The sequence below is a fragment of the Rhinolophus ferrumequinum genome, chromosome 11 (genome assembly GCF_004115265.2).
Source record: "Rhinolophus ferrumequinum isolate MPI-CBG mRhiFer1 chromosome 11, mRhiFer1_v1.p, whole genome shotgun sequence".
Classification (NCBI taxonomy): domain Eukaryota; kingdom Metazoa; phylum Chordata; class Mammalia; order Chiroptera; family Rhinolophidae; genus Rhinolophus; species Rhinolophus ferrumequinum.
In genome coordinates, this window is record NC_046294.1 from 88574200 (window position 1) to 88587681 (window position 13482).

Here is a 13482-nt window from a genome sequence, read left to right on the forward strand (position 1 = left end):
AACATTTTATGAGAGAAGATAAACTTCCTGAGCTGGGAGCAGAGGATCCCCTTTTCCTCCACCCCCATCTGGAATTTCATCGGCTAACCTTCCTCCCTCTAACCACCCTTAGCAGTCAAGAGCGCATTGACTACCCTGGCTCTCCAGGGTCATTGCTGCATTCTGGAGCTGGGGCACCCTCTTGTGGTCATCTCAGAAACGACTTATCTCTAGACACCCAGGGACACTCCACTCCTCTGGCTTGGGGATAGAAAAACAGCTTTCTAGTCATCCAGGAACCAAGCAAGCAGCCAGGGCAGTCATTGACGAAAAACCCTGGCTCCTTTTTGTTGATCAGGGCAGGGGTATGTGTGGTAAAGGTAGTCCCTACCCAGTTCATATGATACCTTTGAGTTAGAAAAAGGTGGCCAGAGCCCCAAAGCAGGAGGGCACCCTCCTCAATCAGGCAGTCTGGTTAACAACCTACCCAACTGAGGGACAGCTCCGTGGAGCAGCCTCTCATTTATCTGGGGCTGCTTCCTGTATCTCTTGCTCCTTAGCTCATCCACCCCAAGAGCCCTCCCTTCTCTTCCTCCCATCTTCTCCCTTTCCCCTCCCCCCATCTTCAGAATCAGGGCATCCCCACCACTCAGGAAGAAAGGCTGAGCCAGGAGGAGGGTTTTTAAGATTTATTGAATGATTTCTAAGAAAAGGGCCAAGGAGCAGGAGGGAAAAGGGAAGACTCAGAGAAACAGAGGACCAGAAAGAGGGCACCCCACCTTGATGTCGTGGGTCAGAGGGCCTACACCTGGCCGCACAACACACTCCTTTGGTCTTGGGAATAAATCCAACCAGTGCCCTTATCTCAGACAACCTCTGTCCCCACTCCCCGCCAGCAGCAGGACAGACAGGCCCCCAGCCTCCCTCCATAGTCATTCACAGCATTCCAGGGGGGCCAGCCTTCCTGGATGATGTGGCTATCAGTGTCACACCCTCCTCTCCTAGGAGTGAGAGAGCATGCGCTCACTTTCCAGTGGGCATCAAGCGAAGACAGGGGAGCTGTGCCAATCAGAATATACCAGAAATCCGGAGAAGGTGCTGTCCGTCTTGATGCTGGCATAGATGCCGATGTAATCACCCACGCCCACCTGCACCCACACCTGGTCCTCGGGCTCCAGCCTCACCATGGTGCCTCCAGAGAGCGAGGCTGGCTTGGGCCACCCCCCAAAAAACTGGAAGAAAGAGGCGATGGACTCGCCGTTCTTGACCAGATCAAACTGCAGGCTAGCCCGGTAGACAGTGGCGTGGACCGCGAAGTAGTAGACTCCTGGCACCTGGCAGGTGAACTTGCCGGTGGCGGCGTCGTAATGACCCTGCTCGTTCACCAGCACCCGGTCGAAGGGTAGGGGCGCGTCCGACGGCGGAGGCACCCTACTCTCCGAGCGCTTGGCACTGAAGGCGGAGCGCGGAGGCACGGAGCACTCCCCCGCAGGCCCGGTCGCCCCCACCGGGCCCGCCTCTCCTCGCGGCCCGGGCTCCCCACGGGGCCCCGGTAGTCCTGCGGGGGGTAAGGAGAATGGTTTGGGTGAGTGTAGCGCCCTGTTCTCTCGCAGTGGGGTGCGCAGAGGGCGACTCTAAGCAGCCTCCCCGTCCTCTCTCAACTCCCCAGTCGCCACCTCCCCGGCTGGTGCCGCCCTGAGCACCGGGGCCTCCCACCCCTTTCCCGCGTCCTGCAGGGTTGGGGCACATCTGACAGGCTGGTCAAAAAGGGTCCCAGGAGTTCTGACCCCGCGGGCTGAGTCACTCTCTCCTGTCCCGTCCCAGGGCAGAGTGGGAATGGGCGGTACGGGAGCGGCGCCCCCTGGTGGGATTTCGAGCCCTGGGCTCTCGGGCCCCACAGAGCTGGAGCAGGGACCGCGCCAGCTCCGACCTCCTTGTGGCCTTCTTACCGGGCTTCCCGCCCTCGCCCTTCTCTCCGGGAGCCCCGGGCGCGCCGTCTCGGCCGTCGCGGCCGTCACGACCTGGCAAGCCCTGGCTGCCGTGGTGGCCTGGCGTGCCTGGGAGGCCGGGCTGCCCCGGGCACAGGCTGGGGATCTTGTTGTCGTCCAGTGGAGGTGAGCCGACCGCCAGGCCCAGGAGCAGCAGGGCGAGGAGAGGCCTCATGGCGCTGGCACAGGGAGCCCGAATACCGGGGTCCTCTCGTAGTCTGTGGGCCAGGCAGGACAGGAGTCGGGTCCCAGAATCCTGGGACCTGCCCCGCTTACTACCCCAGCGCGGCCGAGTCGGTCCCCATCCCACTGCCACACCCCGGGAACTGAGCGGCCGCGAGGGGACTTAGAAGGGGCGCCCCTAGACCCGAGAATCCTGGGAGCACAGCTGAGGAGGAAGGGAGAAGCCAGCCCCTTCCCTCCCCCACCATCCCGGCCCGTGCCCAGTCTTTCCCACAGTCCCCTCCCCCATTCTCATTCCCCCCAACCAGACTCACCCCCCTCCCGGCGCCCGAGGAGGCTCGCTCGCTCTATGGCCTCCGTCTGGGCTCTTGCTACTGCGGATCCTCCAGCTGACCCCTGCTCCTGCCCCTGCGCTTCTCTCCAGCTAGGAGCCCCCTGCCCTCACCATTCCCCGGTCCTGGTTCACTCTCTGCCGGCTCTGCTCAGCTCCTCCCAGACTCCAAGAGGAAACCAGTTGTTCAGGGGCCAAGAGCTCTGGGCCGGGAAATAGCAGGGAAATAACTCGTGGTGTTCCCGGCAGCCGGCCAAACTTTGGTGGGAGAAAGGAGGGGTAGAGAGACTTGAGCTGGACACAGAGGCAGAACCGTGAGACAGCCACTCAGGGCACCTACTCCTCAAAGGAGTTGGAAGGAGAGATAGTGCAGTGACAAAGAGACCAAGGACAAGACTCCAGTCAAGGGAATAAAAGCTGAGAACTGAGGATGGAGAGTTCTCAGAGGCCGATAGACAACTGAATTCCCAGATTCCCAGGACTTAGAACAGGGCCTGCCACATTACCAGGTACTCAATACGTTTTCTTGAATAAATGAAAAAGTCAGAAGGCGGTTAATAGAGAACCTGGAAAAGCAGATGGAGCGTGGGAAAGCAGAAGATAGGAAACGGGGGTCAGAGGCTTGGGTGGGAAGTAGTTTAGACTGCTAATGGCACTGCGTGGAGTCAGGCCTGCTGCTTGTGGCAGCTGGTGCTAGTAAAGGGACATGGAAGGAGCTGGGAGAGTGGGAGGGTCTCATTGTCCCAGTGAGGACTTCTCCTCCCCTCCTGGGAGGCCTCGGAGAGGATGGGCAGAATCCCATGCTGGTCCCCCTTCCTTTGTCTACCTGCCTGCCTGCCCTGACAGACAAAGGAGGATGGGCAGGCGGAGGGCAGGTGTCCACTTCAAGATCAGGGCTGGGCACAAGCCTCCAGACCAGCTGCCTCAGGCAGCCTGTTGCAATTGAAGGGCCAAGCAGTACCCAGGAATGCCAAGCCAGACTGGCACTGGTGCTCTGCGTCCTGGCAGACAGAGCGGCAAGGAGGAAGGACACTGCCTAGTGGGGTGCAGTGGGGCACCAGCAGCCCACAGAGGAGCCTCCGGAAATTCTGATAGCAGGGCAGACTTGTCAGGCTCTGTAGAAGGAAATCATCCCTCAGGCACCCACTCCCAGGCTCCCTCCCTTTCCTGGGGATCCCTCCTTATCTCTGCTCAGACCACCTTGTAACCTCTGAGGACCTCCACCACTTCCTCCTGGGTGGCCATGCCCACCCAGATGTTTGGGAAGGCCGTGGTGTTGTAGCTCAGCCCGATGCACATCTGCACTTGGACAGGCTCACAGGCCAGCTCTGCAGGGATGGGAGAGGAGGGTCACTATGGAGACCACTCGCTGGCTAGGGAACAGAGGCAAGTCACCTATTCATTCTATATGGATCAGAAGGGGGTTGTGAGAATCAAAGGAGATAAACTAGAGAGACGCTTTATACATATCAAGGATTCTTTATCCTCAAGAGTCTGCTCTAAGCATCATTGGCCAGCCCTGGGCGTCATTCAGGCACCTCTTTGATCTCAGGAAGAAGAGGCACCAGCATTGGCAGAGACCACTCAGCATCTAGAAGGAACTCCCCTGCTCTTATGTTCATCTTTGAAGTAGGCTGTGGAGAGGAGTTCTCTCTCTCCCTCCCTCCACACTCTTTGTGGCACGGCTGGAGTTGAAAGGTCAACTTTGGATTCCCAGATTCCCATTTACTTTGGGGGGGGGGGTGACACTAAGTACCATTGCCACCATCAGGACTCTGTAAAGAGTCAAGATAGCGAACCCCCTTCCTCAGGGTTATGAAGTGTTATGAAGGGTTATGAAGCTCAGGTCTGCTAGGCCCTGCCCGTGGAGCCCTGGGGCAGGCTTCTCACCTGGAAGTGGAAACAAGGGGCTGCTGCATTTGTTGTCACTGCTCTCTGTGCAGTCTCTCCGTGTGTCACACATCCACTGCAGACTCTTACACCCTCCATTCTTGCAGGAGGACTCTCTGGGCCCACAGGGGTCTGTAGACACAGGGGGAATGGCAGTGCCCAGGAATATGCCTGTCTCCCCACTGCCTTCACAGTGCTGTGACCAGGGTCCAGAGCCTTTTCCCGTTTCCTGGGGATGCCTCTACTGCACACACCAACTCGCCCAAGGGCACCTACTCTCTGTGGTGTTGAGTGCCTGGTAGGTGGCTGAGAAGCCCCCGCTGCTGAAGCCATGATCTGTCCTGAAGAGCACAGCCAGACGGCGGTGTAAGGAGATGAGGGGAGGGGGCAGCTCTGCTCCGCAGAACCTGCCCAAAGCAGAGCGCAGTCCTGGGCACAGGGCTCCTCTGCTGGCCCGGTGCACTGAGTCCGCACCTAGGCCTCACTCGGAGCTGGGTGCTCTGGGCCTTGCCAGAGGAGATGGGAGGCACAGGTGCTGAGTCATGAAAATTAGGTGCTGGTGAGGAAGACACACATATTCAGTTGACAAGGTGGTAAACAAACTGCTTGAACTGGAGCCACTTAGAGATGGGAAAAATCAGTGAGTGTTCCTGAGGGGAGTGGAAACGGATCTGCAGGTGGGAAAACTGGAAGAGGGAGGGGACTAGGAAAGGGCCACATAAGGAGCAAAGGCTTTGAGGTGAGAAAGGACAAGCCTTTTTTAAAAAAAAACAAAAAAACAAAAAAAACCACTTTCATTTATTTAAGTGTGTTTTTCCAGGACCCATCAGCTCCAAGTCAAGTAGTTGTTTCAGTCTAGTTGTGGAGGGCGCAGCTCACAGTGGCCCATGCGGGAATGGAACCGGCAACCTTGTTGTTAAGAGCACCGCGCTCACCAACTGAGCTAACTGGCCGCCCCAGGACAAGCCTTTTTTAGGGTGACATTGAAGAGCCCTTTGACTTGGAGTAGTCAAACACAATGAAGCAAGGGAATAAGTTGGGCTAATTTGTACGAAGCTGTTACTGTAAGACTGTGGAGGTTGGAGTTGATCCTTAGCTCCTCCCCTGGGTCTGCCAATACCTGCCCAGGAGGCCGAGGGCTCCTGAGTTGCTGGTCTCATACACCTCCACATAGTCAAACTTGCACTCATCCTGAGCTTCCAGGCTGAAGTTGTGGAACTGTAGTTCTATGCCATGTCCAGCGGGCACTGAGATATGCCAGGTGCAAAGCTGGGGGAGGGCACAGATGGCGTAATTCACAGGTTCCTTCTGTCCCAATTTGGGCATCCAGGCTGAGCACCAGAAGGGCTTCCTCCCTGCTACAGGTTAGGCAGGGAGTGGGTGGGCACTGCCAGCTCACCTAGCTCTCGTCATAGGTGCTTTTTCAGAAATGGAGGGTCTTTTAATTTGTCTGGTCTCAGATAAGTTTACCGAGCACGGGAACATGTGAGTATGTGGTAGGCCCTTAATAATGTGCCCTTCCTGTCTGCTTGATCTCTGACAGTCCCAAGTACAAGGCAGTCTCTACCTTGCTGTTCCCAGTCACACTAACCAGGTGCTCAGGTATGCCCATGAGTGCTACACTACCCTTCTCCAAGGAGTGCTGGCTTACTTGTTGGTGAGGATACTCCTGCAGGTAGCTCGGAGCAGAGAAAGTGCCCTGGAGCCCAGTCAGGTTTCCTCCACATCCTGTAGAGAGGAGGTGGGGCTCATGAGTTGGCCAGGGACTGTGCCTTTGCCCAACAGGGCGAGCAGTGAGTGCAGAGTAGAGTTTTGGCCATGTCCATGGGGAAACAAGTTCTGGGCCAGAAGAATGACCAGCCAGGTTTGGGGCTGGGCCAGAGCTGGGGAGCCCAGCCTGAACCTGGATCAGATGTCTGAAGACAGCACCGGCCCAGAGGCTGGTGGGGCCCATACCTGAGAACTGGGCACTGCAGTTGGTCTCGTCACTGCCGTCAGCACAGTTGGTAAAACCATCACACACTGAGTCAGGTAGTAGGCAGATGAGCTGGTCACAGGGGAATTCATCATGGGCACAGCTCCCTGAGAGGTGGGGAGAGGGTGAGGTTGGATTCAGAAATGCCAGAGTCTCCACCCCTTTTGACAGTGCTGGGAGTGGCTGGAGGGGAGGGAAGTAGACCACTGACAGGTAGCTGGGACCTAGGGGTGGGGGTGAGAGGGTAAGGAGAAGCACTCACCATTCCCAGGAGCCACAGCCTGGTACCAGGCATGGAAACCAAATCCTTCCACACTGCTGTCAGAGACGAAGGCCACCTGGAGGTGGCTGGCATTCGTATTGAGTGTGGGGGGAGGCACCCTCCCACATACTCTGCAAGAAGCCAGGTTGGGGGTGATGGAGGCTCAGAACATGGGGCCTGCCCCTGCCTGGGCCCTACCGTCCTCTTTCTTCCAGCCCTGAACTTGTGACAATGTTGTCAAAAAGGGTCCTTTCATTTCCCAGGGAGTTCTGAGCTTACTAGCACTTGCACATCCATCCTTACAGCAATAATTTATGGGAAAGGAGGTAGGGGCTCCATTTTACAGATTTGGAAACCATGTTCAGAGAGGGGGCGTGAATTTCCCAAGGTCATACAGCAAAGTGGTGGCAGAGCTGGGCCCAGAGCTGGGCAAGTATCTCAATTTCCTCGTAGTCAAGCCTTTACAGTGCAGCTTCCTGGCTCTGCCCTCCGGACAGTGGTTCAGGACGGGGAGGAAGAGGGACCCACCTGAGAAGGGGACCTTCAGGCTCAGGGGAGATTTCCAAGCGATCGAAAAGACAGGAGGCCACACTCTCCATGCTGAGAGTTTCAACCTTGAGCTGTATTGTGTGGTCTGTGGCTACTTTGATGTGCCACATGCAGTGAACATTGGGTGGGTAAGGGTCTGGGTAGTTGGGGCTGCTGAAGAAGCCCCTTGGTCCAGGAAGGATGCCCCCACAGGCTTCAGAGATGGAGGTTAGAGTTCAGAGGACAAAAGGAGAGAGTCAGTTTTTTCTCCTGGCCCCACCCCCCTTGCCATCTTGGGCCCTTCTTCGGGAAGGTCTGCCCTTAATACTCACTGGACTGAAGTGTGGGGCTCATGCCCACCTCCTGCTGCCCTTTAGGGGTCCTAGTTGCCTGAGAGGTGGTGGTGGTGGTGGTAGAGGTGGTGCTAGTGGTGGTGAGGTCTCGGGCAGAGAGTGGATGATAGGAGGCCCCAGGAGGGTGTGCAGCCTGCAACTCTGGAGGCAGAAAGATTCAGAGGAGCTGGATGCTGGCGGGGGCGAAAGGGGGGCGGAGAGGGGAAACAGTAGCATAATTCAGGGAGTGTCATTTTAAAGCCCTCTCCCAAGCAGGGCCTGGGTACTTACGGGTCAGGGTGATGGCCACCAGCAGCCCCAGCAGTAGGAGCAGCAGGCTGGCCAGCAGGAGGACACATAACCAGGAGAAATGGCAGTCTGGCTGCAGCACTCGGCGACGCTGATCTGAGGACAGGTGGGTGGGATTTTGAAAGCCAACTTTCCTAAGGTATCCCTCAGTGTCCTTAGCTCCTGGGCCTCTCAGTCCTACCCCCAGATTACCCCCTGAGAGGGTTACCATGCCAGGGGGCGCGGATGCTGCAGCTGGCCTCCTCCCAGAAGGCTGGTGGAGGGCATGTGACCCCGATTCAGGCTGGAAAGCAGGATTGCAGAAAGTCTGAAAGGGAGAGACTTGAGGGCTGAGCGCAAGTGGCAGCACTGCCTGGCAGATGTGCACACTGGGCACTGCCAGCCCTAGGAAGGCAGCTAGGTTTTGGGAGAGTGGTTCTGTGTGACCCTTACCTTGCTCAGCTCTGTCTCCTCCACACACAGGATGATATCTGAGCAGTCCTTCATGGCTCAAGGCTCTGTGTGGCTTTTTGGAGTCCTTGTGACAGCCCAAGGCCCCAAGGTCCCACTCTCTGACCCCAAAGCCCCTATCAAAAGGGCAGCCTCTGCTTCCTGAGGTAATGGGCTGTCAGGCTAGACCAACTCTCAGGCCACCCTTAGGAGACTGGTTTGGGCTACTGGCTACTCCGTCTCTGTGTAGGGGAGGGACAGCAGCCAGAAGGAATTTGCAAAGGCATGAAATGTTCCCTTAATCCAACTCAGCTGAGGATGCTGAGGTCAAGACCCTGGCACAGGGCAGCAGTCCTTAAAGGCACAGGCAGTGGCTGAGAACACCTCGCAGAGGAAAGTGCTGTGTGGGGGTGTGTGTGTGACCAAGGGAGTATTGAGTGAGCATCTGAGGGGTGCTAGGAGGGAAGAAGGACAATGGGGCTGCTTCGCAGGCAGGAGGGGTATAAGGGTTTGGCAGCTCCAAGGGCTATGAGTCCTAAGGGCCCTGTACAAAAGCAGCTGCCCGCCCCGCCTTATCATCAGGGTGATTGGGGCATTACCCAAGCCTGGGTCTGTGGGAGGCCCCTGTTAAAGCACCTGTGTGACAAGGACAAGGAGATAAGCTATTATAGGAGGAACATGGTGTGCATGGGTGCTTATATCTGTGCTACGTGAGAAGGGGAGCTTGAGGGGTTGGCTGTCTCTTTCTGGGGCCCCTCAGCCTGCAGGAGAAAGGACAGAGGAGAAGGAGAATGTGCCCAAGGCCTTGGGTAGGGTTGGCCAGGGTGGGGCCCTCGGCCGGGCTGTGGAGTCTGGCAGTTGGTGCCATCTGCTATTGCAGGATAGGAAGCCTACTGCAAACAAGATCACTTCATGTCTCTTTCTCCGTCAGTGAAGTTCTCTTGGAAATTCCCAGCCTGGCCCAGCTGTCCTTGGGGAGAAAGGAAAGGGATGGTTAATCTGTTTTGTGTTAGCCATGCTCAGGTTGAGAGTTGGGTAGGGCAGGAGGTGGGGAGCAGTGCAACATTTCTGGCTGCTATTTGTAGAATGTTATGTGTCAGACCCTGGGTGAGAGGTCTTACATGCAGTTTCTCTCCTTTAGTCACTCTATGAGGTAGCATAACCATTTTTCAAATGATGGTACTAAGGCTCTGAGAGATTAAGTAACTTCCCCAAGGTCACACAGCTGGTCACACAACTTCCCCAAGATACAGAGACAAGAGCTGAACATAGGACTGGGTAAATCAAAAGTGCACGTTTTCTATGACACCCCTCTTTCATCCTACACTGGAGGCACTGGAGCCAAGGCACAAAGGAGGAAAAACGTGGGGAGGCTAGTGGGTAGAGAAGAAACAAAGGAACAAATTCTGTGATCCTAAGGCAGTTATCCTCACACTGAGGAGATTCCCCCCACCCCTGCAGGCTTTGGGCTGCTTTTGTCTAAGGGGCAAGCCTTTTCTTGGATCCTTGGATGTGGACTGCATTTAGAGGGTTTGATAGGTCAAAAGTATTTCCGTAACAACACTGACATTATTTTTACTTTTATTCATGAGTATACAGTGCAGTTTTCCAGAGGCTGCATGATGTGTGCATGCAGAAGAAGATGAGAACAGCCAGGAGTTAACGAGATTTGCAAAAATGTAAAACAATACTACGCTTCTTACTAATTTTTAAAAAATTTTTATTGGGAAATATTGGGGAACACTGTGTTTTTCCAGGACCCATCGGCTCCACATCAAGCTGCGGCCTTCAATCCAGCTGTGTGGGGCGCATCTCAGCTCCAAGTCAAGACATTGTTTTTTCAACCTGCTTCTGGAGGGCGCAGCTCACTGGCTCCTGTGGGAATCGAATCGGAGACCTTGGTGTTATGAGCGCCACGCTCCAACCATTGAGCCAACCAGCCACCCATTAAGTTCTTTTTGATTTGGGAAACTTAGTGTTTTAAAAAGTAACAAATGTTATTTATCTTAGCTTGTAAAGGGTTTTACTGTTATTTTGAAATTTGTTATTTAAAAAAAATCTAATTCCTTTCAGTTCTAATTTTAATATGGTAAATATTGATAGATATAACCCATATAAATAAAAGTTCTTTGGGGTTCTCAGTCATTTTAAAGGGGCTCCCTGAGAATTGCTGGTTTAGGGGACAGACATGAAGGCAGGTGAGAAGGCCAGAGATCAAATGCTGGGTAAGCGGAAGTAGCAAGTGACTACCTCTGATGGGGGTCACCAGGGGGACTTCCTGAAGAGGTGGACATTTAACCTAAAGTTTGAGGGTTGAAAGATGTTTTAACAGGCAGAACTTGGGGGTTGGGTATGGAATTCCAGAAAGGAGGGGAGGCTTAGCACTGTGGGCCTCAGAAGGCTGGGTTGAATGCTATTTAAGCATGGACTGGCTTGGTCAGAGCTAAGTCTTAAAACAGTCCCTATTTGTGCGAAGACAGTGGAAAGCAGGCAAGGGGGAGGTCAAGAGAGTAGGAACCTTCTCTCTGGCTTTGCTGTTGCCCATGGCCATCCTCTACTACACCTGTGGCTCTACTGGCACACATACCCTTGCAATTGGCTGCTTTATGAAAATGTTTTGGCGGAAAGAAGGTAAGCCACCCTGTGTGGGACCAGGTCAGAATGGGAGAGTGGTGCAGGTATAACGACAATAAGAGAAACAGAATGCAGATCTCTCAGCCCATGGTCTCATTTGACCTTCATAACAGCCCTTGGGGGCAAAGTCAGGGAGGTGTTTTTGCTCCCATTTTCCATATGTAATGGAGGCCCAAATTCATACAGCTGGCAAGGAGTGGGGCTGGTTTTCAGAGTTGGGTCTGTTGGATTCCTGGTTTTCAATATTTTGTCTTTTTTCCCCCACTTCCTTTCCTTGCCATTTCCCATGTTTTTTCTATAAACCTTGTAGAATAGTTGGGGGTCTGTCATGTGGTTGACCCTGCTCGCTCCGCCATTTGTCATGCAGGAGACCCTGCTCACTGCGCCATTTGTCCTGTGGGGCGGCCTGCGGGGCTTCTAGTCCCGCTCCCCACATAAGAACGCAGGATATGGCTATGCCAAACAGGAACACCCACTGAGCCACAGATAGGGGAGTCATACCGCTATAGTCTCACTGGAGGTTGGATCCACACGACCTACCACCTGCTGTTCCCTTCTCCTTTAGGCTTCTCCGGAATTGCTGTTCCGGACGCAACTGTTTCCAAAGTTCCAACAAGAGTGCATTGGGTTGTCGGTCTATTTTTCCCCGATCAATCCCTGCTGCCACGAAATCACGCCATTCCTGTGTGCGTGTTACTCTCTGAGGCCCGTGACCTCGCCCCTTTACTTTTGATTTGGGCTTCCAGGTCTCGACTGCTCAGACCTCCTATCTTATCTTCCTTTGCCTCGGCTTTCAACATCCCCCAGGGCGGCCATGGTAATTGTAACTTCATGGATCCACCGCCCCACATAGGGCGTAAGAATGGTGACCAAGGATCCAAAAGCACTTGCAGGGGCAGTATCCATAACAAGATCTCTCATGCTGGCTGTAAAACGCTCGTCATCCGGCCCCCGCATATTAGGGTTGAGAATAGCATGTCTCATACCCATTTCACGGATGATTTGAGTAAGTTCCGTGTATGACTGCCATTGACTCACAGTGTCTGGTAGCTCACCAGCCTGTCCCCATACTGTGCGTACCGCAGCAGTGAGCCACTCCATTAGAGTGTGGTTGCTCTGGTCGTGGGCCAACCTATGGCAGTTCTGTAACCTTTGTCGCAGGGACGGATGCACTGTCACGAAGGCTAGCTTTTCCATCTCGCCTGGGGAGCAGAGAATGTCTGCTCCCTCCTCCCATAAACGTAGCAGCCAAGCCCAGGACGCTGTCAGTACTGCCTCTCCAGCTCCTGCAACTCAGTGGAAGTGTTAGGGGTGTAGGATGTGAACTCAGTCACAGCTGGGTTGCCGGCAGCAACGTCTCTGGCGCCCAAAGGTTGCTCAAGTTTTACCCCCGCGTGTCACCCTGCATGACATACCTCTAGTGAAAAACTAGTCAAAGGAGAGGTATAACAACTCACTGCTATATATATTGATTTGGGCTCACTTGTCCACTTTGCTCTAAGCCTAATGCTTCCATTTTGTAGGTGATCCTATTCACCTGTGGTTTAGGGGCGATCATCAGCATTTAAAATCTTAACCTGTGCTGAGCCACTTCCAGGGCAGGCCAGGAAGAAATGCCCGAGTTTGAGTTGAGTCACTGTTTTCAATCTCTCTTTTCCACTCTTGGAAAATGCCCAGAAAAAATGCCCCACTACTGTCTCACCCCATTAGGTGAGTCTAACTAACAGCAGGTGCTGCTGCCTCAGCAAGGATGGAATAGAGGCGTTGATTTTTCAGTGTTGAGCAGGGATGGCAATTTGGAAAAGTTCTGACAAAATACTGTAAGCTCAGCTAGTAGAGACTTCAGCTTCCCACATTCTAAGATCAGTGGCAGAAACGGAAAATCTGAACAATACTAAGAATTAGGATAAAACCAAAGGAGACAACTACCCAAGTGCCCCAAAGAGACAATCTCTTTCAGGGGTTAAATTTGTCGATGTATTAAAAAAAAACACTTTAGAGAACAAAACCTTTAATGTAAAGAAAGCTGTTTCTAGGTGTTAGAGGGGTAAGTTGAGATCTTTTTGCTCAATTTATCAAGAAGCAAGCTTTGATCATTCCACAGTACTATGACCACTCTGCTCTAAGAGCAAAATTTGCTGTATTCAGCCTCTGCTGGAGGTCTGTTTTAGTTCGTCATAGTTCTGTAAGGAACCCGTGTCAACAGAGAACCACCAGAGTGCTCATACCATCAGTTAAAAAGCACAGTACATTTCAAGAAATGTCTATTAGATATGCTAAATTTCTTAGGTGTGAAGACAGTTTATATATTTTGGAGAGTGCCCTTATTCTCCTGAGATGCATGCTGAGTGTGGGGACAGAGTCCCAGAGAGCAGTTTCCAGGCTCTCGGCCTCATGTGGAAAGGTGCTGGCTCGGGTAGTAGATGGCCATCAGCTGTGACTGGTCGGCTATCAGCTGTAACCAGTTAGCCAATTAGGCACTGATATAACTGCAGCGGCTGCATTGGTTGGTAGGTTGGCAGGAAGAAAAGCGGAAGGCAGATCGTGTGGATCCTACTTCCTGTTTGTGTCTTGCCCAGCTGCCAGCGAGCCGGGGGTGCAGGAAGACCCCTTGTTGGGGTACTGGCGGATGTTTGCTCCCT

General features: G+C 53.9%; 2 protein-coding genes across 3 annotated transcripts; both read right to left on the minus strand.

Moving 5' to 3' along the window:
- Window positions 1-653: 653 nt before the first annotated feature.
- On the minus strand, window positions 654-2748 carry C1QTNF5 (C1q and TNF related 5). 2 transcript variants are annotated; one of them, XM_033121773.1, is made up of 3 exons: window positions 2596-2748; window positions 1929-2185; window positions 654-1537 (listed from the first exon to the last, which is right to left on the minus strand). In XM_033121773.1, the coding sequence occupies exons 2-3, from the start codon at window positions 2140-2142 to the stop codon at window positions 1020-1022; spliced, it is 732 nt and encodes a 243-aa protein (XP_032977664.1). In that variant the 5' UTR covers window positions 2143-2185; window positions 2596-2748; the 3' UTR covers window positions 654-1019. The 2 variants fall into 2 exon arrangements, with proteins under 2 accessions (XP_032977664.1, XP_032977663.1); XM_033121772.1 differs by having other exon boundaries at window positions 2465-2609.
- Window positions 2749-2972: 224 nt separating this feature from the next.
- Window positions 2973-8451, minus strand: MFRP (membrane frizzled-related protein). The gene is given in 14 exon segments (XM_033121771.1): window positions 2973-3596; window positions 3682-3809; window positions 4372-4503; window positions 4648-4778; window positions 5492-5640; window positions 6023-6099; window positions 6328-6453; window positions 6609-6739; window positions 7137-7350; window positions 7469-7630; window positions 7760-7873; window positions 7986-8048; window positions 8051-8084; window positions 8210-8451. Coding segments are annotated over 14 exon segments (1740 nt in total). The 5' UTR covers window positions 8264-8451; the 3' UTR covers window positions 2973-3371.
- Window positions 8452-13482: the final 5031 nt, after the last annotated feature.